The sequence below is a fragment of the Mytilus trossulus genome, chromosome 2 (assembly GCF_036588685.1).
Source record: "Mytilus trossulus isolate FHL-02 chromosome 2, PNRI_Mtr1.1.1.hap1, whole genome shotgun sequence".
Lineage (NCBI taxonomy): Eukaryota > Metazoa > Mollusca > Bivalvia > Mytilida > Mytilidae > Mytilus > Mytilus trossulus.
Genome location: NC_086374.1, coordinates 87,729,065 through 87,756,949, shown reverse-complemented (window position 1 = coordinate 87,756,949; position 27,885 = coordinate 87,729,065). Strand labels below are relative to the sequence as shown.

Here is a 27,885-nt window from a genome sequence, read left to right as displayed (position 1 = left end):
TTTAGTTTATATTATTATTGCCTGCTTACTGGAGAGCGGGGTTTGTTTACAGTTTGGACTGGTTGTTAGGGTCAATCTGTCTTTAACAGGGGTTTGTTTACAGTTTGGACTGGTTTTTAGGGGTTTGTTTACAGTTTGGACTGGTTGTTAGGGTCAATCTGTCTTTAACAGGGGTTTGTTTAAAGTTTGGACTGGTTGTTAGGGTCAATCTGTCTTTAACAGGGGTTTGTTTACAGTTTGGACTGGTTGTTAGGGGTTTGTTTACAGTTTGGACTGGTTGTTAGGGTCAATCTGTCTTTAACTATTTATCTACTAATCATTGGATTTCTAAATCAATAACTGGATTTCAGAAAATCTTTTTGAGAATTTCCAGTACTTTTTATATGACCCCAAAATTGGGATCCTATAATGGTATGATGTCGTCGTCTGCGTTGGCGTCTGAAGACAATTTGGTTTCCAGATAATAACTTTAGTTAAAGTGAATAGATCTTAATGAAATATTTTCAGAAGGTTCAATACCACAGAAGGAAGCTTGGGATTGATTTTGGGGATGATGGTCCCAACCATTTAGGAATTAGGGGCCCAAAACAAGCATTTTTCTAGTTTCAGGATAATAACTTGTTTACAAGTATTTCAATTGCTCTGAAATTATACCGCAGTGTTTAAAATCACAAGTAGAAGGTTTGGATTCATTTAATGGGTTAAGGGGCCAAAGTTTAGGAATTAAGGGCCAAAAAGGGGCCAAAACAAGCATTTTTCTAGTTTCCAGACAATAAATGGTGTGTAATTGCATGGATTTCTCTGAAATTGCACCACAATATGTACCATATAAGAAAGGGGAAGCTGGGATTGTTTACCATTTTTTTAAGTTTTTTTTTTTTTTTTTCAACTTTTTTTAAATTTCGAATTTTGAAAAGTTTCAAGAAGAAATATTCAGTTGCACAGTATTGTGCAATAGATGTGTTAGATCTTTGACCACATTAATGTTGTGGCAAAAACCTATATTAAGTCAAAAATTTGATCACAATCAAAATTCAGACAGTATCAAGCTTGAATATTGTGACCAAATTTGCCCCAACTGTTCAAGGTTTGACCACTGAGGTCGTATAAAGCTGCGCCCTGCGGAGCACCTGGTTTGCATTGTGTGCTCTGATATTACTTTGGGACAATATTTGGTACCTTTTTGCATTCAATTTTTTCTTCCATGGGATTTTGGTATCTCCTGAAGCTAGCAACATATTGTACAATAAATGTTATAAACAATATACCAGATTCTATATAATCTGATGGATTCTATACACAGCAGATGTTTTAATAGCTTAGTCGGCTTACACACCAGATCATCATTATCAAGCTGCACATCAAAAAATAACATTATCCCCTTCCAAAGAAGCCAAGAAAAGTTGACAAAAATAAAATCTTTATCATGCAATGAGAAATGTAAAATTTCAAATTACATGTACATTTATCTGCAAATAGGAACTAACAGCATGGTAGATGTAACGATTGCTTACACAATATTACAAAATTGGAGATTATATATAAACTAATTCAATTTCATAGAAGTCAATGAAACTACACGAAGACAGACAAACACACAGAATGGCAGAGTTAAATATTAACTAAACTAGTTTTCGAAAAGATCACTCAAGCAAAAACATTTGATACCTGTGAGAAAAAACTATGCATTTTCTCATTTGAATTGTTCTACATTGTCATTTGGGGGCCTTTTATAGCTGACTGTGCAGTATTCACTTTGCTTATTGTTGAAGGCCATACGGTGACCTATATTTGTTAATTTCTATGTTATTTTGGTCTCTTGTGGAGAGTTGTCTCATTTGCAATCATACCACATGTTTTTATATTGCGTGAAAAGCAGAAACGTCAAATGTATGCTTTGAGTATGGATATTGGTACTAAACATAGATTGTATATATTTATACAAAAAGTTTTAAAGGTTGAAATAATGTGAAAATAATAGAAAACATACAATTTGGCATGGACATATCAGGGCATTGTCAAACCGGGGCATTTTATAGCTGACTATGCCGTATGGCTTTGCTCATTGTTGAAGGCTGTACTGTGCCCTATAGTTGTTAATTTCTGTGTCATTTGGTCTCTTGTGGAGAGTTGTCTCATTTGCAATCAAACCACGACTTTTTTTTATATTGGGCCATAAGAATGATTATACAGAATTTTTTGTCAGACATTTGTTGCTTCATTAATTGATACCTTAGTTTGTTTTTGCATCACCCACTGTACTTTCACTGTAAATGATTTTCAAACCCATTAAAAAGTAAAAAGTACTGAACAGAAAAGATTTCAGTTCTTAAAAATATTTGTGTTTTTGTGTCACCAGCAAAAGTCATGGAATTAGATACTGGAATTACATTTCAGAACTATTTGTATAAAGCAATATATTTCAGAAGTTAATGACTTCAATACTTCATAACCTGGTATTTATGCAGGTACCTTATGTTACAAAATTTAGGTTTGTCATATGTCCATTGTCCTCTTCTTTATTTTTATTGTCCTGTAACTGTTGAACAAACATTACCTTTTTTATACCCCCGCAGAATTTTCCTTGAAGTTCAGTAGTTTTGTGATTTTACTTTTTAACCTTATCTGTCTGTACTTATGTAAGGTACATCCAAAAGTTGATTTCCATTCTCTTACTTTAGATTGCCTCAACGAAATTTTATAAAACTTATAAACAATGTTTATTTTAAAGTGAAATACTCTCTTGTTTAGAGAAAAAAGGATATCTATATAATATGGATTCCTTGAGAGGTTACATTCCATCAGGTAGGGTTCACCTGACCTCTAACTCATGGGTGTTACAAAGGTTAAATTTACATGATCAAGTCCTCATCTCAGATTCTATACCCAGTAGCCTTAGTTGGTCAACTTTATTTTGTATATGAAATGGTTATTTGGTGTACATATCTGACTTGCAGGTTTATCTCAATTTTATGGTTGGAAAATGTTTTGTTTGAATGGTTTGGTCTATTTCTCAAATGCTAGTACCATCAACAACATGGCCACTATATTCGGTGTAAAAGGTAAAATCACAAAAATAGGTAACTCCGAGGAAAATTCAAAACGGAAAGTTCCTTATCAAATGGCAAAATCAAAAGCTCAAACGAATGGATAACTACTTTTCTATTCCTGACTTACTACAGACATTTTCTTATGTAGAAAATGGTGGATTAATTGAACCTGGTTTTATAGCGCTAAACCTCTCACTTGTATGAAAGTCACATCAAATTCCATTATATTGACATCAATGCATGAACAAAACAAACAGAATTAATGTGTAAAAAAGTCAAAAGGAAGTTGAAAAAAATTGGAACCAATTATAATGTTTTAGTTGTCTGTAATAAATCCAATTTTCAAGAAAAACCAAGAAATTCTCTGAAGTGTTCCATCCTAGAGAATTAAGGGGAGACAACTATGGTCACCAGATATCTCACTAAATCAGTAGTAAAACTATAAAGTTTAAATCCATATATGTTTACATCAGTTCTATGTTCCTTTGGAATTTCAACCAAAGATGAAGAACTGGATCTTCCATCACTGTATTGGATACCTAAACTACATAAGTGTCCTTACAAACAACGGCATATTGCTGGGTCTTCCAAGTGCTCCACGAAACCTCTTTCTAAATTATTAACATCTATTTTATCAGCAATCAAAGACGGGTTTCAAAGTTATTGTGAAACTGCCTATTTTAGAGGTGGTGTGAATCAGATGTGGATACTTAAATATTCCAAAGATCTTTTAGAGTACATACAATCTAACTCTCTTTCATCTTGTAACAGTATTAAAACATTTGACTTTTCTACTCTTTACACAAGTATTCGACATTCCAAACTAAAAGACAAATTGAAAGAGTTGGTATTACTTTGCTTCATAAAAAAGAATGGCCAACGTAGATACAAGTATCTTGTCTTAGGGAGGGAAACATCCTACTTTGTAAAGAATCACTCTGATTCAAACAAACAATTATCTGAAACTGATATTATCAAGATGCTTGATTTCTTGATTGACACCATATTTGTTACATTCGGAAGTCGTGTTTTTCAACAGACTGTCAGCATTCCAATAGGAACAAACTGTGCCCCTCTACTGGATGACTTGTAACTTTATTATTATGAGGCTGACTTCATGTAGGAACTTCATAGGAAGAAAGGTAAGAAGTTAGCAATATCCTTTAACTCTACTTTCCGCTATATAGATGATGTTCTTTCACTAAACAATTCAACATTTGGTGACTATTTGGAAGGCATCTATCCCATCGAAATACAGATAAAGGATACTACAGATACAGTAAAGTTGGCTTCATATCTTGACTTACATCTAGAAATTGACAATGAGGGTCGGTTGACAAAACTTCACGACAAAAGAGAAGCTATTAAACCAAGAGTTCCAAATGGTGAAGTTGAAATCATCCCTTCGTAAATTTTACGGACGCCATAACGAGTTGGTTGACCGTTATGGAATAACCGTTTCACAAATGATATCGGATATGTTCCTTACGTCGTAACTACAATCCCCTTCCCTTTCATGAATGTGACCTACTGAATTAGACTATTTACCGGATTTGTAATCACATAAGCAACACGACGGGTGCCACATGTGGAGCAGGATCTGCTTACCCTTCTGGAGCACATGAGATCACCCCTAGTTTTTGGTGGGGTTCGTGTTGTTTATTCTTTAGTTTTCTATGTTGTGTCATGTGTTCTATTGTTTTTCTGTTTGTCTTTTTCATTTTTAGCCATGGCGTCAGTTTGTTTTTGATTTATGAGTTTGACTGTCCCTTGGTATCTTTCATCACTCTTCGTTGAAAGTCAATGTAGTACTGATGAAATAATTTTTCATTACTGTAATAAATAGCTTTTGGCAACAAAAATCTGTTCTACTTGTATTTCATGCATTCGGATGAATGGTTCCTACTGAAAATTAGCCTCACAATAAAATTACAAAGATAGATCCTATAAAACTGAAAATATCTACTAAGTTATGTTTCAATTCAATCAATGGTCCAAATGTACAGGCAGTTTACTTCAACTGTTTAAATGATCAATAATTAAACAAGGATTCACATATCAGTTCTTTGTACAGAGTTTCATGCACAAACTTGTGTCTAAAGATTAGTTCCAGTCTGGTAGGTTTTCACAAATTTTGTTACTTTGCATTTCATAATGTGGCTTTCAAAAGGCATGAAATCATTAGTCATATTCTGTACTGATTATCCAACTTCAATAAAAAATAATTTAATATTAACCAAGATTAAAGTATTACTGAACAGCCATCTACTAAGGATTAATGATTTAAGCCTAAAAATCGGGAGTACTTTAATTCAAAGGAGATTTGTATTTATATATGTATGAAAAATGAATATCATTCAACTGTTTCTACAGGTGAGTTTCATATATTATAAACAGTTTTCACAGTCATGATATTTCATATGAATAATTTTAAAGGAACCTGAAATAATAAGAGAATCAAAAAGATTGACAGCTTGTAATACACTATGAAGTTTGTCAGACTTCAGTTGTCAATCTAGTATGAATGAATTATCCAACCTATTATTGTTGAAAATGATCACAACGTTTGTACATCTGCTTCATACATAATAATTTATAAATACAATAGCTTGAAATAGACAAGATTTCATGAAATACCATTTTTCAAGTAATTTTTCTACTTTTTCAGCCTTGTATAATGATTTTATATATCCTGCCACCCTTTTCCCCCCAATTAAATTTTGGTGGAAAATTCAAGAATTATAGATTATCGTTGATTATCTCAACGAGATTGATTTTCTCGCTTGAGCTGGTACAGCGAAAGTGAGAAAAGCAATCGAGTTGAGATGACCAATGATAATCTGTTTATCGCTATTTTACCTATGACGACGTTGTCAATTTCAATGTCAATTTCGTTAGAGACGCCACGTGGTCTCCTTAGTTTCTAGCGATATTTTTTCCATCTCAAGCGAGAAGCATGATATGAAAATTATCACAAAAAAGGATAAAAGGAAAAATGCACAAAATAGCGATAACATGGTATATAAGAAATATTTCAGCAAAAATATGTGGGAGAGAGCCACTTCCACTGATAATGTTGCAAAAAACTTTCATAAATTTTGACAAATAATGCATTAAGTGAACCAACTTCTTTGCAGAAGTAATTAAAAAAAAAAAATGTTAGTAGTTTTTTTATTATAAATAATTAAACCAGACATCCTGTGTTTTAAACATTTTGTACCAGAGAAATTTTGCTGAAATTTCATTAAAAAATTCCACAAAATCTGTAGATGCTGGAAAACCGTTAGGCTTTTACAGTGCAAGCTGCAATGGAAAAAAATAACAAGTGGCAAAAGTGACAGCAGATGGAATTTTATAAGTGAAGCCAAGAGCGAAACTATCTACCAGCTGTGTAAACAGGCGAAATAAAACTATAACACTATTAAAACAGTGGTTGATGCTTTATTTTTTATTTAGCACTCATGATAACAATATTTGTGTGCATAAAATATCTATCTCAAACAACAGATCTGGTGAACATACAAGACAATGAAAGACAAACTAATACTGATCAATAATCTAGCAATGGACTATAGGTTCTGAAACAATTGTATAAGGTTCAGGATTAGGCTATCAAAATACTCAACATCTTAGAAGGAAATAGTTTCTGAAACAATTGTATAATATTCAGGATTAGACTATCAAATTCTCAACAGGTCAGAAACAAACTGATTGTTGATTTCTACTGTTTCATACATGTCATCTAATTATTTACTCAAACCATTTTGCATAAGATTAACATAAACTGGAATTTGATATTTGCTCTTTAAATTCAGACACTTTCACATCTATGCATAAAATTATCTAACAGCCAAAAGTTAGGTATTTTTGCAATTTTTACAATTTGAATCTTTATCCTTCACCACCAGTCCTTGTATAAAGACATATTTCATGAAATTCTGGATTTGTAATATAAATAGAAACATCAAAACAATTTTTGTTTCAGAACCTACAGTCGAACATTATATACTGAGCCATAAAAACTGTACATGTCTTCACTACTAAATAAACAATGCCCAGTATAACATTTCCTATACTGACAAAAAAACTGTTTCTTTAAACTACATGTAAAGATGTATTTCTTTTGATTATTTCTGAGATTCTAAGTGGGGTCACTGGGGGGAAATATAAGAATAATAAAATATATATTTTCAAAGGTCTCAATACACTGCTCCAATATTTAAATCAGCTAATATAAATATTTTATTTAATTTATATGTAACCAGATTATTATTTATCATTATGAAAGCATCTATTAAAATCAAGCATTCCAATTAGGCAAGACAGAAGGCTGCAGTTTTTAAGTTATCTACCCTGTTTAAAATCTTCATGTTACAATTTAACTTTTGCTTATCAATAAGGAGAGACATTAAGTCTTTAATAATTCCCTAAAACTATAACTTTAATAACTAATATTATTGTTCAATAAAAGGAATTGAGCAGATTACTTATCTCTTATCTAATAACAAATTGTGTAAATCAGTTTTTCACTTGGTTATACTTCAAAGGTCTATATAGTACATAAATGTATAGTTAACAATTCAGAACTTGCATATATATTTAATTGAAAACAATGTTATTTTTCTTTTAAACTCATTTAAGGGGGGTCTGTCTCTCAAGTCCCCTCTAAATCTTCTGTAGTTTCTTACAATGGGTTTTCTCAGGCCTTCTATATCTATATATACCAGCTACTAACAACAGTTCAAAATTCTCTCTTTACCTACCCAAGTTACCTACAAGACTTTAGTTGTTAATATTTCCCTCCTTTATTCGAAAAAAAGTAAAAAACTTTTGAATTAAAAAGTAATATGAGATATTAATTTTACAGATGTATTTGATTTTTAATAATATTTTTGAAAGATTTAATTTTTGAAGGTTTTGATATTTTACTGATAATAAGGTGCCAAAACAATATGAATCTTGTTATCAAAAAAATGTTTGTTTTGTTATATTTTATTAAATGACAATTAAATGTAAAAGGTGCATAATTATTATATCATGTATGCAAAGCGTGTATAAAGCTAATCATAATTACTAAAGCAATAATAATGTTTGTTTCAATATGAACATATATATATATATAATGCTTGTAAATATTTAAAAAAGCTTTAATAATTCGTTAGGTTTGTTGGAAAAATAAGAAGTATATGACTAATGCTGAAGTGGATATTTATGTACCGGTAGAATCATTTGAATAATACTGTCCTAAGGTGTGTTGTTTTAAACCATGACAAAATACAACTGCTCAACAGAAGATAAATACTGTTCTAAGGTGTGCTGATAAAAACCATGACACAATACAAATAAGATAAATACTGTTCTAAGGTATGCTAATATAAACCATGACACACAATGCCTGCTCAACAGAAAAAAATACTGTTCTAATGTGTGTTGACATAAACCATGACACAGTATGCCTGTTCAACAGAAAACAAATACTGTTCTAAGTTGTGCTGATATAAACCATGACACAAAATTACAGCACAAGATTTAAAAAGAAAAAATATCACAGACAGTCAGAAAGTATTACAATAAAGGAATGTAAAACAGACCACAGCTAACACACAGATGGTTTTCTTCCAGGAATACTGTTCTTAAGTCAGCTAATTACAAAAAATAATCAGCAGTTTATCTACGTAAAAACATGTAAAAACTAACAAATAACAAAACAAATAAAATACTGTAACAAATATACATTTTATCACAGCAACAATAAACAACGACCAACAAGCTATATACTTTTCTGTCACATATTGGATTAATCACATCTGTATTGTTCTTTCAGATTTCTTTCAAAACCCAAAATTTAACCGTAGATCAAGATCATACCATATCTGACAATATCAAAATTACACTAAATTGTCAAACCTCTCACAATTTCTTCAATAAAGACTGGAATGGTGAAACACTTATCATTATATATATAATACAGTTAATAAAATCTAAGATTAAGCAGAGAAATTCCAACATGTGACAAAAACTTGACTTCAAGATAACCAGCATAAGTTTTTGAGCAAAATGGTTTTATAAGATGAAGAATACTGATGTAATGACGTGCTAAATGTTATCATGCTTCAAATGATAGAAAAATAATACTTCATACTTAGTCCCTGATCCCCGTGTTAAAATTCATGTCGACATAATGTTCACCCTTCTTGAAACAAAACAAACAGTTATCATATTGTGTGTATTAAGTATTTTCATTACACATAATTAAGAGATTTATCAAAGAAAAAAATGAACATTGTAAGTTATAATGAAAAGTTGCCAGAAAAAATTCAAACTGTGCTCTTACTACAAACATTTAACAAAACTCTTTAAATATTAAATGTCTTCAAATACACATTTATAAACTAAAATATCTGTCCATAAACTGTGAATTCATTAATTTTCATGGTTACCAATTTTAGTGAATGATGAAAAATTTGTATTTTCATGGATACTTAAATTTGGTGGCTTTGAAATATATCCTCAACTTAAAATCCTATAACTTAAGGTTTTTGTATTTTGTTGAAAAAAATAAATTCATGTTATATCTCTTTACCAATATCATTCATGACATTTAATACTAGTAGCTTCTGATCAATAATGAACTCACAGTATATCATAATTAGTACTTGGACGGAATCATATTAAAAAATAACAATTACTAAAATTTTGATTTCATAACAACAAACGCATCATGCATAAAAATAGTGTTTATAATATTTGAAGCAAATATTTAGCATTTAAAAGTTCTATAACAAAATGAAACAGTTTTTGCACTAGAATGCCTCTCCAAGTGTCCATCTATGATTACTTTTGCTTCGTCTCAATCTAATAATACTTCCATCGATGCCAGCAGCAGCACTCTTACTCTTTATATCATTACGTAATTTCAGCTGTGTTAGTCTTAGAAGACCAATATTTCTACTGGTAGCTGTGAGTGACTGAAGTAATCCATCACCTCCCTGAAAAAGATAAACAATAAACTATTGTCCAAGTTCAATGTTTCTTTACACAAGTCAGAAAGTTAGTTTTCTTGTTTGAAGTCTTTTACAATTGTCATTTCAGGGTCTATATATTGCTGACTATGCGGTATGGGTTTTACTCATTGATGAAGGCAGTTCAGTTACCTACTGTAAATTCAGAAATTATTGCGTGCATTTATTATTGCGATTTTGTCATTTTAGACTTAAATGCGATTTTAATTTTTACGATTTTTTTGAGAAAAATTCTGTTAAATTCATATAAAATATTTCAAAATGCGAGTTTAAATTATTGCGTTTACAACTCAGTCGCATTTTTCGCAATAATAAAAACCTCGCATTAATTTCTGAATTTACAGTATTACTGTTTCTATCATATGTCATTTGTCCCTTGTGAAAATGTCTTATTGGCAATCATATATTGACATACTTGTTCATGGCAATTAAACCAGTAACTGTAACTTGTGTTAAATGACTTGGACAAAATCATAGTGCATCACTGGCATACTATTTACTAGTAGCTGTATGTTACTTTGATTAGTTCGTAAATGGAAAGCAAGTGTTTTAACAAAGAACAAGCATTTTGAACATAAGAAATTGAATTTGTGCCTGTAGAATTAAGATTGATTGATTGATTGATTCTTGGTTAATATTGGCCACTTTCAGTAGTTCTCTTGACTATGCACATGTATCATGACGGACATATTTTGTTGGTAGAGGTAGAAGGAGTAACACAGCAGAACCACCCACGACCTTCAACAGGAATTTAGGCAATTCTAGGCATTTAGGATTTGAATTAAAACACACCTTGCCACAAGTGGGTTCAAACTCACAACCTGAGTGATGAAAGTCTAGTGATCAATGTAGCTGAACTGCTTAGACCAACCAGGATGTTACACACATGTTACATGTTAACTCACCCTTATAATTTCCTGTGCTTCTGGTAGCTGTGTGCCAGGATGTCTCTGGAATACTTTGACCATTGGACGGTCTAATCTTTCTCTTGTTGATAAGTCTGAACTAGCAACTGGACCCTAAATAATGGAATGATATAAATGTTAAAACTTTTTAAAAGGTAACCATATACTTTTAGTTACAGCAAACAAAACAGAAGTGAGCAACTTGATGATGGAAACATTATATTTGTAAAATTATCTGTCTGTTTCACAAGATGTAGTGATCTGATATTGATAATGTAACATTTCAAAGTTAGTACATTTGTACTGACAAATTTCTGGTGAGACAGTAATTGCTTAAAAATTTAATATCATAAATATTAATATGTTCTAAATGTAATAACATCTAATTACAAATGAAACAATGATATAACATAAACAATATGAAATACATTTGTAAGAATCAGGCAGTAACTGGACAAAACTTTACAAACAAATCACATTTAAAAGCAGTAAATATTGTAAAATGTTAAATGATACTTTTTAAAAATTTTAAACACAGTATGAATAAAAAAACACCAAGTAATTTTATTAACTTTATTATTCACAGGGCTAAACCACCTTTCTAACTTTACTTAGATGGACTATGTTTATGGTCATGTGGGTAAAATTTATAAAAAAACATATTTTAACAAGTTTTTCATCTTTTATGATTGAAGCGAATACCACCTGATTCTTACAAACATTAACAACATAAATAAACAGATTGATAAACAAATTAACAACATAAATAAACAGATTGATAAACAAATTAACATATCAAATACAGTTGTAATGAGGCCCCTCATGGGGGGGGGGGGGGGGGGGGGGGTGGGGGGGAGAGGGGGTCCTAGTAATCACATAATCACCATTTTTTTGCCAATATAATCACATAATCATTAAATATTTGCTTATCTTTAGTAATCAAATAATCATAAACTAAAAATACAGTCCTAGGTAATCAAATAATCATGAAATATTTGGCTTAATAATCAAATAATCATTAAAAAAACGGCCAAGTAATCACATAATCAAAAACCCCATGAGGGCCCTCTGTAACGTAAGAACCTTTATTATATTCATCAAGAGTTTATTTTCCTGTTGATTAAAAAATACGTAACATTCCTTATAAACTACATATTATAGATTTGTTAATTTAAGAATATTGTATTTTGTGCAATTGTTTCAAAACTTTTTAAGATAAGCCTTGGTCCTAAATTTGCATACAATATTGGACAATATATTTGCAATTTTTGTTTTTATCACAGCTTTCAAAACATGAGGATAATAAAGTTTAAAAAACAAGTAGGAACGTCAGTAAACCTACAATCAAGCAGACATTTTTTTTTTCGACAAATCTTTAAACTTTTTTGTCTTTTGCAAAAGGTCAACACAGTACTGACATGATTGTTAGCATCCTTTCTTAAAATTCTCAATTAAAAAAAAATGAAATTATTAAAGATGAGAAACAAAGTTTCCCACTACCTCAGACATAGCTGAACTTAGGTGAAATGAATTTTAGGTATGTAGATCCTTAAGTTATCAAATACTTATATATGTACATCCTCAGCTTTCAAACTTTTGGAGTTGCTTGTTCCTGATAAAGGTTAATCCAGAAAGTGCGTTTAATGCATATAATTCATAAAATATTATTTTCATTTCTAAACTTATTTGTATTTTCAAGAAAAAATGACTATGGAGTTTAAAGTTGATTATAATACATACCAGTGTATAACTCCTAGCCTTATCGGTGGCATCGTACCATCTCTGTGCTCTGTGCATACCATGACGATTCTCTCCAAAGCTCACACCAAGATGTTGCTGCAATATTAATATACAATTGATAGGCACCATATATATTAAACATTTTTATAACATATTCAATCAATACTTATCAATAACTTTAACTCCATTTTGTGATTTCTGTTGAGAATTTCAAAACTGTATATTTTTCTATCCATATTTGTTTTCTGGGAACAAATTTTTACTGCATGAAAAATATTTTATGACAAAAGATAAATAGATTGCACAGATAATAGATAGGGTTATTTTTGTTTGTTCACAACCTCCCAAAAAAGGTTCCCCATTTCTGACTTTTCTTATTCTAAAATATATCTGTTGTTATGTTGAGTGGATACCTTCCATTTCAAAATTGAAGAGGATCTGAAGAGGAACAGGAAATAATTTGACTTAAATTAACAAGTGAAAAAAATTAATTGTACATAAATTTATATAATATCCCATTTTAATTTTTCTGATAATCGAACACATCAAAATATAACAGGATCCAGCAAAAAAGAAGGGAAACTAAGGTGACATTAAATGAGCAGGAACAGACTGGTTAAAATCATCATATAATGCAAATATATTACATAATTGCAGTAATATATATTTTTTTTTTTAAATTACATTTACCTATAATTATGAGTAATTTTAAATGAAAAACTAAATAATCTTTTTCACTCAGCCATAGCCTTTTAAATATTTTTTAAATGATTTAAAGACTGATCAACGAGACGAAAATGCATACAACCATTTAATAATTAAATTAAAAACATGAATACATTCTCTTTTGAATTATTTCACATTTTATCATACCAGGGCTTTTTATACCTTTCTGTTAAGTATATTGGTTTTCTATATTGTTGAATGTTATACTGAGACCTTTTGTTGCTCTTTATGGAGAGTTGTATCATTGGCAATCATACCATATCTCATTATTTTTCTATGTCATAATTATGTCTTTATATTACAGTTATATAATATTGTGAAGTAATTGTTCGTGATGGAAAAGTACCTAATCATAAATAACACTTATAACGTTTATTTGAGTTATGTAATCTTCAGCTGGTGGTTATTTATTTTAGACAAAAATCAAGTTTTAAAGTACTTTGTTGAAAGATTTATATGAATATAATTCCTTACAAAATTTCTACATAAACGAGAGCAATTGCAGTCAGAGATGTTAGTATGAAACAATTACTTGGCAACCACTAACTCTTCCTATTTAAACCAGCCAATTATGTCATGTGATATCATTTTAACATACAATAAAAGGGGATGTGGAGTAAACATCAACAAAACAGCAACCCAACAAATAAATTGACCAGACCTACATGGAGAGGGCACCATACATAAAGCAATTAAGACGAAATTATAAGATGCAAAATATGATGCATGTATACATTGTATATATATGTACATGTGAATTGTTTACCTATCTGCAAAAATGTTTCATGTGAATAATGATAATGTACCTTGAGTGTGACAGTCTCTGATAATTTCTGTGTTAAACCATCGTTTACAGACTTGTGTGCAGCCTTCTGTAGTTTATCAGTTCTATCAATGGCTTCTCTCAGCTCCCGCCTAAGGTAGGCAGATCTAGCCCTTGCATCGTCAGCATCAGCCAATGCCTGATCAGCTTCAGGTGTAAATGGACCCAAAGGATCAGGTAAATTTGAATAATTCATACGTGAATATCGGCCATCTTGGACACTCTTACTACGACGCATACCTGAGCTGGACATGTTGGACATCGCACTGTTGACATTTGTGATGGAGGACAATGAGTGGTTAAGGAGGTCAAGGACACGGGACCTCTCTTGTAAGACACCAAATAAACGTTTTCTGGCAGCATCTAATACCTAAAAAATAAAATGAAAATTTAATAATAAGCAAATAAAAATCAAATACACGAGAAATGATCTACACAATCATATATATTCATTATTTTTCTTCTAAATAACACAAAATATTTAATTCTAATACTTTCTCAAAAATGTTATACAGTCCTTTAAATATATGAATATTATATGGCATCATTATCTTTGAATAAAAATAAGAGAGCTTGTCATGATTGAAGGTGATGAAATTATTTTTGAGTGTACCATTTATTTTGGTTCCAAATACTTTGGATGTTTGCCTCAGGCCAGTATAATGAAATCACAGTTTAAGTGATACACTTATTTTCTACTAAATGGGTCATGTTTACTAAACTCTAAGTAATGACAGAATAAGTATATCAACAATATCTTTCAAAATGAAACTAAGATAGTATTATCATATAGTGATGGGAGATAACTCTCCATTTCCTTGTTCAGTTTTAGAACTTGTTTCTACCATGTATTAGTGACTTACCTTAGATAAACATTTCCTGTAATAATCTATTAGTTACATGTCAAAAGAAAGATATCTAATGATGAACGTATATAAGAAGCTTGGCAAATCCAGAAACAGCTCAAGAAATGTCAAAAGAAAGGTATTCTAAGATGAAAGTATATCAGAAATTCTGTAGCTATAGCTTATCAAATCCAGAAGAAGTTTCAAGAAATGTCAAAAGAGAAATATTATGATAAGAGTAGTAAGAAATTCTTTAATTCTGATCAAATCCACTGACACAAAATTTTTAAAGCAGCATGGAATAAAGTCAATAACACAGTAAATTTAGAAATTATTATATGCATATTAATTATAATTCTTATTTACAATACATTATCACACCATGTTCATGCCACTTTCTTTTTGTTTAGACAGGGCCAGTTGTTGGTTATAAGTAGCAATTATTTTCCTTTTCAAATAATTGGAATCAATCGAAGAAACAATTTACTTAGAAATTTATAGGTAAATTAAAATTTGAATATAAAGGCCAAGTAAAGCTGACCTTGTAAAAAAAATGTTACCTTTAGGGTCAAAATACATAGCCTAGGTATTACAGTGAGAAAAGAAGAGGGTGACCAGACAAGACAGGTGAATGCTTTATAGAAGTGAACTTTTTAGCAGGTTTGACTGTTTACTTACTAATAATTGTTGCTGAACAGATCTCAGCTGAGCTTCTAATGCCTTTTTACAGTTGATTAAATGTGCTTTTTCTGCATTTAATAAATCATCTGCACCATCATGTCCCTGAAATAAAAAAGAAATGATTTGGTTCTAGACATGTCTACTGAATAAATAGGCTTCGTTAAAAACCTCATTCTTCAGATTTAGTATGTTTTTTAAAAGCTAATAAAGTACATATAAAAAAGAAGATGTGGTATGATTGCCAATGATACAACTATCCACAAAAGACCAAAATGACACAAACATTTAGGTCACCGTACGGCCTTCAACAATGAGCAAAGCCCATACCGCATAGTCAGCTATAAAATGGTAATCATTGTCACAATTCTTCATTTCAGCTGAAAGATCGGACATACCAACTCAATGACCATATGACTATTGCATTTGCAGTGTATGACGAGACAACTTTCTATAAACAGACACAGATTTAAAATGCTCAGAATTGATATTTGCCAAAAAACTCAGACTTTTTTGTTAGGTTTAAAATCATCCTCAATAAGACAGCAAATCTATCAGAAGTTCATGACAGTATTAGAACACAATAAAACTTCTGAATTGACATTAAATCATAAAATATAAGTCAGTTTCATATTAAGTGTGCATTTGTATAAAGTTACAGATGAACTTGAATGGAATGTGTATTGAATTAAAGTAACTTAAAAATTTCTCCTAAAAGGTAAAAGGTGGTATATGTATAAAGATTACTTTGTACTTTCATCAATAGGTAACCAAACCTCGTCTTTGTTGTATAGCCATTTAAATTAGGGGTAAAATGGTTGTAAATATTTGGTGTCAAAATTCAATATTTCTTTAATTAATGGAGATAAGTTCTATATTACATTCTATATAATACCAGTTTTACTTGTGAAATGTTTAAAGACTTTCGTTTAATATTATAATATATTGGTTTTCTAATTAAGTGTCAGTGTTACAAACAACTGAAAATCCATATTCTACATGTGATTTAGCAATAAAGCAATGGTGCTCTACAGTCCTAACTAATATTGTATCCTTTTAATTTTCCACTGCAAGCTTTTTAACAAAACAACTGACATGAAATATATCCAACTTGAAGGATGCTGTGAATATTGGCTTTGAATTTCTAATATAGTGGAAGAGAAACCAAATTAAATATGAACTAACCCCGTCTACCTAAGGTTTGCAATGTACAGTCTGTAGAAACTTTTGTAAAATAATAAACGAACTACAAGTATAAATTCTAAAATTTGAACAAAACTTCTCTCCATTTGTTATATATTAGGTCTGAGACCACAATTGTCGTCCCTTGATTTTCGTTGTTCACGAACATAGTCCCTAGTGTTGACAGTGGGTTACTTGCCATTAATTTTTATACCCCTTCCAAATTTATTTCTCCATGTTTAATGCCTCAAATTCCAAGTAGAGGGGTGAAATTACACTGTAAAAAAATTTGGGTCCAGAATTTTAAAGGAAAGTAGTGATTTGGTCCAGCTGAAAAAGGTAAAAATTAGCACTTCGGAAGCTGTCAAAACATTTCAAGACGCCCTAAAACATAGAATTGTCCATATTTTGAGTTCAAGCCGATGAAGTTTTCTATAATTTTGATATAATTTGTCCCAAAAGTAGTACAACACACTGTAAAAAGTTTTTTGAGAAAGCGCAGGTGGGATTTTTTTTATTTTCATTTATGTTCTAAAAGAAATGCACTACGAACTAATTGTGTTCTCGGACCACATGTACATGTCTGGCCACAATCATCATTGAGGTATTTAGTTTAAAAATTGTGTCTGGTGACCGGGCATACCGACCAAGATGGCCGCCACGGCTAAAAATAGAACTTAAGGGTAAAATACAGTTTTTGGCTTATAGCTCAAAAAACAGAGATTTAAGATAGCCCATGACATTTACATATTTTCTGATCTAAATTCAATAAATGGTTATAAAACTCATTTCAAAATATACAGATTATCAATTTTCAAGAAATATCGAGAGAAAAAAACAGGTCTTCATGTATAAAGACATAACTCCAATGACAAGATTCATCTTGATTTTATCTTCTCAACTTTAACAGTTTGTTTAAATAAATAAAACTTCCACTTTATTAAACAAAAATCCAATAAGCATTTTCATTCAATGTTTACAAGTATATTCCCCTGCTAAGTTCAACAACTCATATATGAATGCAATAAAATACACATGCCACCTTAAAATACAAAAATGACATAAGATATTTAATATTACCCAACTACTATCAATTAACACATAAAAAGAATAACAAAAATAATAGCAACAAGAACCCTTCTCAACTTTAACATTTTGGAACCCAGTCAAAAAATATATGTTCCATTTAAAGCCTATTATATTTCTATCACACAGGAGCTATAGTTGTTAAAAACTTATATCCAATAAAAAGATCTGTGTGGGTCATTCACAGCTGAAACAGAGCTACATTGTATGTACAAATGTAACACATCATCTTATTTTTAAATAGTCACACCTGTTTCAGTACACAATTTCTTTAAAACTATAAAAAAAAATTATATGTATCAAATTACTAAAAACACACTGTTAACTAAAACAGTATATTTAAATATAGTCTTTGATATATTGATATTTTTAAAATACAAGTGTACCTTGATCGAGTGCAGATATGTACATTTTTTTATACAGATGATGTCTCTTAGTTTTAGTATCCTGAAATACTGATACATTAGATATCTTACAAAAAATATTAAAAGATCCTCTCTTTTTCTAACCTAAAAACAATTTCTAATGTCACCAAAATTTGCTTTTGTATAAATAATTTTCAAAATTAATAAATGGAACTGATTGCTTTAACCCATATCAAAAGTAATTCCCTCCTCAATAATATTGCTTGTGTATTCATTTAAAAGGGCTTACAGAAGTTTAATGATTTCTTTAAAATGAAAATTTTCGAAATCTTACATTTATAATACAAACTGTTATCTGTGTAGTTAGATTTGTTTTATTGAGGAACAAATACAAGACCAAATCAGTTATACCACACATCTCATTTTATTTCTTCAACTACAAAGATGGCAAGGAGCTGTTAATAATCAATAAAATTTACAAGGTTATTTACACCCTTTATCTAAATAGCGGTTATTTTTTGTAATTAAGATAAATTTTAAAAGTTTTTTTCCAGTTATCAAACTTTTCAGAAAAAATTTAAGAAACTAGTAAATATAAAAAAGAAGATGTGGTATGATTGCCAATGAGACAACTACATGTATCCACAAAAGACTAAAATGACACAAACATTAACAACTATAGGTCACCATACAGTACAGCCTTCAACAATGAGCAAAGCCCATACCCCACAGTTCTCTTTTCCCTGCATCACAAATTAAAAATGAACTTTTTAACATAAAAAAAACTCTGGTTGAGACATCTCTGTTTGACTAGTGGCACATACATGCACCATTCCAGCATAATTGGTCATGTTTAATTTCCAATCCTCTTTGGGTAAATAAATTGTTATATTATGTAGAACATTGATAATATTATTTTGCTAATTTTTAGGTAATCAAACATAAAACTAGCTGAACAAAAATGTACAGGGTTCGTCATTGTGCTCAAACAATATGTACATGAATATGTACCCATGGCCAGTATGTGATAACTAACTGTTTTTCAATCAAAAGATGTTTGACTTGTACATAATTTCTTTGATTGTAACAGAAAACAATGTTCTTCTTTTTTGTGCAGAGAAAATGGCCCCCTCCAAACACGTCTTGAAAGACATTGGATTTAATGTTCTAAATTCAACATTTGTACATGAAGTTATATATACATTCCTTACAGTCAAACAATTACTTCCTTAGCAATTTGGTTTTACTTCAAGACCTGGTGACCAATAAATATTTTATTACCCCTGGTAAGGGCATACAATACCTCCAGTAACAATTCATAATCTAAACTCTATTCTTGAAACATGTTAAGCGGGTTGAGCTTTAATAGAAAAAAAAGAATGTTTAAATTTTACCATGGTATCACTCATTAAGAAAAAATATAAACGATTTCTAAAGGTCTATAACTGACAAGGGAATCATAAACATTATCTAGAATGGTTAATTTCATGCTTCAAGTAGAAAGTCAATAAGACAACATATGTCATAACTAGAAAGCTACGGATTCTGTAATTGTATAATTCAATAATTAATGAAGTGGTAAGCTACATTGTATTGATCAATTTATAAGATTACTTTTTATTTAAACAATGAAAGATAGATAAAAAGCAACCAAAAAAAATCATAAATTATCAAAATTGAATTGTTATAAATGAGACAAGTACTAGTTTTCTCATTTGACTTGTTTCACACTTTTAATGTCTCAGGTTTTTTTTATAGCTGACTAAACAGTTTAGGTAGATTCTGTTCTTGAAATTTTTACCATGATCTATAACTGCTGATAGGGATTATAGTCAAACTATGTTCACATCATTTGAATGCTGGTGGATAGTTGTCTCATTGGCTATCATTTCACATCTCTTTTTGTTATACTTTTTTCAAGCTACTTGATGGAACTTTGATGTTTTATGCATGAACTCTATGTTATATTTTTTGCATGACTTGATAGGGGGTCTCATTGGGGGGGTTCCGATCCCGGATCCCCCTTACTGTTTTGTTAAATTCCTGTATCCCGCTTACACTATGTGCGTAAGCAATTCTCATTTTTTTGTCATTCTCCGTTTTCACGACACAATAATTTGACTTTCAATTTTCATGCTTATGAAAAATCATCAATCTCGCATCACGCTTAGACCCCAATGAGACGGCACTTGATACATGTGTATGTGCTTTTTGTTTTGTAAGTTTCAATATAAAAAAGAAGATGTGGTATGATTGCCAATGAGACAACTATCCACAAAAGACCAAAATAACCCAAACATTAGCAACTATAGGTCACCATACAGCCTTCAACAATGAGCAAAGCCCATACCCGATACCGCATAGTCAGCTATAAAAGGCCCAATAAGACAATGTAAAACAATTCAAACAAGAAAACTAACGGCCTTATTTCTGTAAAAAAATGAACCAAAAAAAATATCTCTTCAGGGGAAACACTCAAAACACGTACAACAAGACTTTTTGTTGTTGCTGCAATGTGTCGATATAGGATTGTGACTTCTGATGATTTGAATCTGACTTTCAGAAAAATGATTCCAATTTTTATGTCCTAGCTAACTGACCAAAATGTTTCAGGACAGTCAAATTTAAATATTAGTTATTCTATAATGACATATATGCATTCATGTAAAAAAACAATATATCAATCTATTCAATACCCGTTACAATAAAATAATCTTCAATGATTGAAGGATCTCTAGAAACTTTAAAAAGAAGAAGAAGAAAATGGATGAATGAAATAATCTTCATGATCTTGATCATCATATATTATATATGCATGCACATGTATGACACATTTGGTTTTGTCATGTGAAAGTTTGTCCATCAATTATAAGGTTAAATGTTCATCTATCATTTGTCTATGAGGATCCCTGTAAATTATAATTTATTAAAGATACAAGAACTATGTTAAATAGATATCTAGATACAAAAATGTAACAAAATTGACATTGGAATCAAGTATCTACATGATCTAAAACAAATTTGTCACTAGTTAGAAGTGATGCAAAAGTTCAAGAGCTATATATTCTAATAAGACTGAACTACCCCCAACTTATACCGAATGCATTCACTTAAAATGCACCATAAGCTAAATTTGTAGCATATACACCTTATCGCTAATCCCGGCCGCTTGAACTTTTGACACATACAACAATCACTTCTCCATGTTGCGGGGTCAGATATTTTGTATTGTGACGTCAAAATTTTACGGGAACCTGTGTGATATCCAGTAATGGCGGACAAATAGGGATAAGGTGTATACCCTAACTAATATAAATTCAGTATTACAACAGTAATAACCCATAAAGACCCATAGATAAACAGGGAAATACTCTTCTGTTCTGGTTTGTGTTACCTTTTCTCTTGGAGGTCTTGACATCCTGACCTCTTGGCTGTCTTTGTTAAGTCTAATGTCTTTTCTTGTGTGTTCAAGTGCTTTTTCGATAGCTTCTCTTCCCCTTGTAAGTGACTTGATTTCCTCATTTGTCTCTAGAAGACTTTCCCTGAGCTTAGCAACAACAGCTCTAACCTCACGAGTGTACCTGTGGATTTCATCATTACTCAACTGAGAAACTGTGTCGCGAAGATGAGGCAAAGGGTCCAGGGACCTTCCAACATCACATGATTTATCACTTTTGTTGACAATAGTGTTAGAAAGTTTTATTCCTTTCAAAGTAGAATTTCTCCAGGATTCTGGTCCTATTGCTGTGGCAGCTTTTGTTCCTAACATTTTTATGTAGTTAAATCTGGGACTGTTGCATACGCTAACTTTATGGACGACAAAATATTGCCACAGGCAGTGTCAAAGATTGAAAGTGTGAAGTTGTAAATCCTATGGCGTCGTCCACTTTGAAAGGTTGCTCTTGGAAACAAACTTCAAGACAACTTCCGGTTTTCCGTGACTTCCGGAACAACAATTTTGCGTTTGATTCGTTAAAATTGGATTTTAAAACGAATATATTAGACTAAAATTTGATAAATGTATTATACAAGTATTTTAAGGTCTTTCTGAAACCTTAACCAGAAACAATCAAAGTTTTATTTATTTTATCAAAAGGGGAACAGTGGAGGGTAAATGAAAGCCAATAAAAAAAAATGTATATAATTTCCTCAATGTCTGTTTCGGTAACTTAATGCTTTTTTATTTTCAATTTTGAAATTTGTCCTCAGTTAAATAGGAGAAAGACATAAAACAAACGTTTTGAACGTTTTTGAAAATGACCTTCACCTTGGATTCCTAAATAAAAGTTCCGCAGTGAAAGTGACGTAGGGGCACTTGTTCATCAAAGGAGGTACCCGGAAAAGGTGATCCACTAGAGCTTCATGACTAAATTATGTCCCGAGAAGAGAAACATTAATGACAGGCCTCGTCGAAATGGCTTCCGTTCCGCCATGGAAGCTCGGTTTATCAAATTGTAATGGGGATTTTGAGGAGTTTAATGAAATAGATAGAAATCATTCCGACAACAACATTCACATGAACGAAATGCTTGACATTCCAACCTGGAAACGAGAATTGATGTCAAAGAAAACTAAAAATGTGATCCAAGAAAGTAAGAAAACTTGTGTTTTTGATTCTTCTTCCATTTCGCCGGTTATTGACACCAATAGTAATGGTATTAAATCCCCAAATGAACCTTCAAAGTTTGAGGAAAAGGTTAATAATGTCTATCCTGTAAAATCGGATACAAGTACTAGTAGTGTGATTTCCTCCAACTCTAAAATGGGCACAAATGCTAAATCTTATGAGGAAAAGGATTATAAGGATGAACCAATAAGAAATAGTATCGAAATATCACATCTGAAACACGTTCATAGTAATCCATTTTTTGAGAGACTTGGAGTTGATCATCCACACGGCCATATATATAATGACAGTGTTCAAAGTGACATGACCAATGGAATTACAGGCGATGATAATGATACGAATGAAGCATATGCTCCAAATTCAGGTTTTGTTGATAAATTGCGTCTAAAATTTGCCAAATTGAGGGAGAAGTCGGAGAAGAGTAATTTCAAATCATCACGACGGTTTGCCAGTTTAGAGAGTTTGGTCGATGTTGGAAAATCAAAGCATGATGTAAAATCAACATATGAGAAAGCTGGTGATAAAAATCAAAGGCAGCATGATAACATTAAAAAAACAGCTGACTATAATATTAGAACTAAACTGAGGAGTGCTCCTCCTCCTCCAGTGCAACGGCCGCGGGTATCAAGTACAGGGTCGACAACAAATGATGTTGTAGTTGCAAAAAATGAACAACATGTGTCATCAGATTTTATGAAAGGAAGGGATGATATAGTTATCATTGAGCATGAAGTGAAAGATAAACCTACCACGGTGAAAAAAACTAAAGATATTCCGGAAGCTGGCAGTATACATTCCCTCAAAGAAGGAAAAGCAAAAACTGACTTGCCGAAACCTAATACTGTGATAACATTCAGATCTCTGTTTGAGAAAAGAGTGACAAATACTCCAAAACTGCCCGATTTTTATGCATCAAAATTTAATTTACCCAAAGGAAAACTGCCACCTAAACCAGCTGTCCCTCCAAGAAGGGTCTCTCAATCAGCTATTGAAACATCCTCAAAAATAGAAAAGGAAACAATTCCTAATGAAAAAATAGAAAGCGAATTTGAAAAAGATATTTCTACAAAGAAATCTTCAGACATGATTGAGCCAACTCCTGCACAAACTGTGAAAGACTTATCTCAGATGTTTAAACAAAAGCCCGATCGCCCATTTGAGTCTCCAAAAACAAAGCGAAGGTCTCCAGAAAAAAAAGCAATATTTGATTCAAGTGTTATTACTCCTGTCAGGAATGGAGTCAAAGAAGATGATATAATAATATCATTAAAAGAAGATAATAAAGATTTATCTCCAAGATCAGGTACCATTGATAAGCCTGCTCATCCAAGAAAGAAACCAGAGAGAATAAATAGACCCAAAATATCACCCCAATCATCTGTGGAAGAGAAGTCATATAAAATAAGTAAGCCTTTTATATCATCTCAGACTTCAATAGAAGAAGTTAAGAGATCAAGTAAGGAGATAAACCGAGATGCAGAGGATAAAAAACCTGAAGATTCTACAACATTATTCCCCAAAAGAAAACAAATATTTGATTCATCTTTCATCACAGAAACTGTCTCTTCACCTGTAGCACCACCAAGGGTCAAAGGTCAGAAACCAAAGAAACAAGCACCCAGTATAGAGGATGCCGAAAAAAATAAAACAATTTCATCACAATCACAAAAACAAACGGACAGTATAAAACTGAAAGATGGAAATGAACAAGAAAAGACTGTCAATTCAAGGAATGTCTTTTCTGTTGAAGAAATTAATGAACGAAATAAACAAAAGCAGTTGGAAGCTGAAAAACATTTGCAGAAAATTTCACAGAAATCAGTGAAAGTTGAAAATAACAGACAGATTTCAAATATTCCAAAAGATGAAGACAGCAAAAATAATGATACTCCAACAAGGGGATTGCCATCAATAATAGCAAATAGACTTAACAAAACAGACAACAATGTAAATATAGGAAAAGGAATTATTCCACTTTCTAGTGCTAAAGACGAAAGTTCTGAAGAAGAAGAAGAACCAAGACTTGTAAAACCTAGTCATCTACGTTCAATAAAATCATCTTCACCTAATGTGCCAAATAAAAACAATGAAGAAAACAGCTCAGAAACTTTGAATTTTAAAAATGTTCTTAAATCATCTAAAAACAATCAAGTGCCACGAACAAACATTGATGATTTAATAGGTGGTCGAAAGAATAAAAAGCCATCTGCTGTGTTCGACTCTAGCAATATAGCTGTATCACCGGCCACCAATGGTGTTCCTCCATTAAATCTGTCAGATTTAGTCAACGATAAACCATTAGGTCACCCATATCAAGAAGGATACATTGCAACGAAAATTGCACCTTGTAATTATGTGTTTGAGGGAGCTGGCGTTAAGTTAAAAACAACTCCATTGGTGAAAAGAAGAATGGATAAGGTGAGTCTTATAGATCATGTACAGTAGATTGTTAAAGTTTATTCAGGTAAACATGGTTAAAATTGTCATCAGGATCAGCACATTTTGTAGTCTTTAAAACCCGAACATTCGAATGTATCAATACGTAGAATGTTTAAGAGCTACATGTATACGACCAAATATGAGCTACATGTACATGTACATGATGTTAAGGGACGACATCAAAAATTCAATGTAGGATAAAAAACTTAATCCACATGTTTTTTCATTGACCCCCACACAGCCCCTCTTAACTTAAGTTGGGAAAAATTGATTAACTAATAGGGATATATGTAAAAATCGATTTTAGATATACAAAATTTGTAGAATTTTAACCTTCACCCCCACCCTAAACTGTTTGATTTAAGTGTTTTATGCTACATGTACATCGATCTTTTGATGTCGTCCCTATTAAGGTTAATAAATATTGACTGACCAATACTTTACATATAGCTGTTCATATGAACAAGGGATACAGGAGAGACAGAAGACCAAAGGGACATTCACACAAGTCAAAAATAAGTAGTCAAAAATTAGTTAACACAATGCCAGCTAAAGTTGTTAATTTTTAATCAGTAGCATTTCTTCTCTCTGTCTTGTCTGTTAGCTATAGACTTGCCATGGCCTCAAATGATGGGTCCAAAGTCCATGGACTTGCTTTAAAAAAAAATCAAGCACAATCTTGAGAAATGTGCAATGATTTCCAAATAAGACAAGTATTAACCAGAGATGAAAGGATGATGGTCAATGTAATCAGGTAAAGGTCACTATATACAATACTACCTTCAATAATGACCAAACCCAGGCTGTATGTTTGACATACATTTGTATTAAGCTATGCAGCTAATGAGGACAAAATGGGCAACGATATGAAAAAAAAAAGTCCTAATATATATATATAGCTATAAAAACAAAACTAAAAAATGAAAATCAAGCTATATCCATCAGCGGCAAATTAAAGCATAACTACCATGACTACTGAGGACACTTGAACTCATCAAATTTCTCTATAATATTAGAATTATAAAAAAAAAAAATTGAAACCTATAGAACTGATACTTTTCATGGTAGAACTAAATATTATAATACAAAATAGCCTTAAAAGGCAACTTAAAAAAAGGTCTTCATTTCACAAAGATAGAACATTAACACTCATATTTCTTTTGAAATGTCCTTTACAGCAATTATTTAATTTTAAACTGTACTCTAACATGTATATACAATGTATATTCATGAATAGGCTACATAGTATTTATCAACATGGTCTGACCATCAATAGTATATTGACATCATGGTGTTCCTGGGTAATTTAATCCCTCTTGTTAGTGGGCTTTTAATTATTCATGTCTAGATTCTATAAAGTGTCTCCTATTGTATTGTTGAGGGCTTATTATTTTGTTATGTATTAGTGTATACAGTAATCATTTACACTTATATAGGCTGGGATAACATGTGTACAATTTATACATGTGTACTATAGTTACATGTACATGTACATGCATATGTAGTACAATATTATAGATTTGTTTTTTCAATGTACTAAGATAATGATAATCATATGTACATGATGTACAAATGTACATCCTAAATTTTGAAGAATTATGAAACAAAAAGAAAAACAAGGGAAATGAGTCATATGTAATTTGTGAAATTATTGATCATCTATAAAAAGGAGAGAAAAAACAAACATTTGATAAATGATTATTATGATGATTGTGTGTAATTATAAGGGAGAGACAATTAACTGTGGTTTCAATGTATGTCATCATGGTCATGACGTATTATGTAGCATAGTCATTTTAATTTTAATATTTTCCATTATTAAAGTTCATGATTTATTTTTTCTTACATTATTTGAGAATCAGTAAACTTGTCATGATTTGAAAGGTCATTTTATTGCTTCTCCACATCCAAAGTTAATTATTGCAAATGAGTCTGATAAATAATAACAAAATACACATTGCAAGTACTTTTCCCATTTATGTCCAGTGGCAAACATTCTTGTTAAGTCTATATTCAATTAGAAAGCTTCTCAAAAGGAGAAACAAGATTGAGAAAATAGCCATTTGGACATTTGTAAAACAATAACATGTACTGACAAAAATTTCAGTCCAATGTCCCAGACTATAGGGACTAGTGAAAATTATTTTGGCATTTATTTTTGCAAAACTTTGTCTTTGTTTAGACACATGTGTATAAGGAAAATGTCTGAATATTTGTCCTTAGACTAGGTTGTTGGTTTTGGTGCACACTGATATGCAGTTTTCCTCTTACTTCCTGTTACTGTCAGTTACACATATTATTTGTATTCATAAATACATTGAGTAAATAGTGGTATTTTATATTAAGATTTATTATCGTATTCAGTAACAATTGATTAAACCTAACATTTGAATTCTG

At 31.3% G+C, this 27,885-nt stretch overlaps 2 protein-coding genes across 3 annotated transcripts in view; one reads left to right on the top strand and one right to left on the bottom strand.

Moving 5' to 3' along the window:
• Nucleotides 1-6,475: 6,475 nt before the first annotated feature.
• LOC134708255 (tektin-like protein 1) lies at nt 6,476-22,355 on the bottom strand. Its single transcript, XM_063568648.1, has 6 exons — nt 21,817-22,355; nt 15,790-15,894; nt 14,250-14,636; nt 12,718-12,813; nt 10,978-11,091; nt 6,476-10,039 (listed from the first exon to the last, which is right to left on the bottom strand). The coding sequence occupies exons 1-6, from the start codon at nt 22,189-22,191 to the stop codon at nt 9,854-9,856; spliced, it is 1,263 nt and encodes a 420-aa protein (XP_063424718.1). The 5' UTR covers nt 22,192-22,355; the 3' UTR covers nt 6,476-9,853.
• A 250-nt stretch (nt 22,356-22,605) lies between these two features.
• LOC134708254 (uncharacterized) overlaps nt 22,606-27,885 on the top strand; it is a 31,383-nt gene continuing 26,103 nt past the window's right edge. Inside the window, exon 1 of one of the 2 annotated variants that reach the window (XM_063568647.1) lies at nt 22,606-25,467. In XM_063568647.1, the coding sequence (XP_063424717.1) occupies nt 22,819-25,467 (2,649 nt within the window). In that variant the 5' untranslated portion in view covers nt 22,606-22,818. The remainder of the gene's footprint in view (nt 25,468-27,885) is intronic. The other variant, XM_063568646.1, reaches the window with a different exon arrangement.

Excerpts from the sequence above, each read along its gene's own strand:
- LOC134708255 (XM_063568648.1), bottom strand. The coding sequence starts at position 22,191 with ATGTTAGGAACAAAAGCTGCCACAGCAATAGGACCAGAATCCTGGAGA. Across the intron at positions 15,895-21,816 it reads CAAGACCTCCAAGAGAAAAG|GGACATGATGGTGCAGATGA; the intron begins GTAACACAAACC and ends TTTTTATTTCAG. Across the intron at positions 14,637-15,789 it reads CTGTTCAGCAACAATTATTA|GTATTAGATGCTGCCAGAAA; the intron begins GTAAGTAAACAG and ends TTTATTTTTTAG.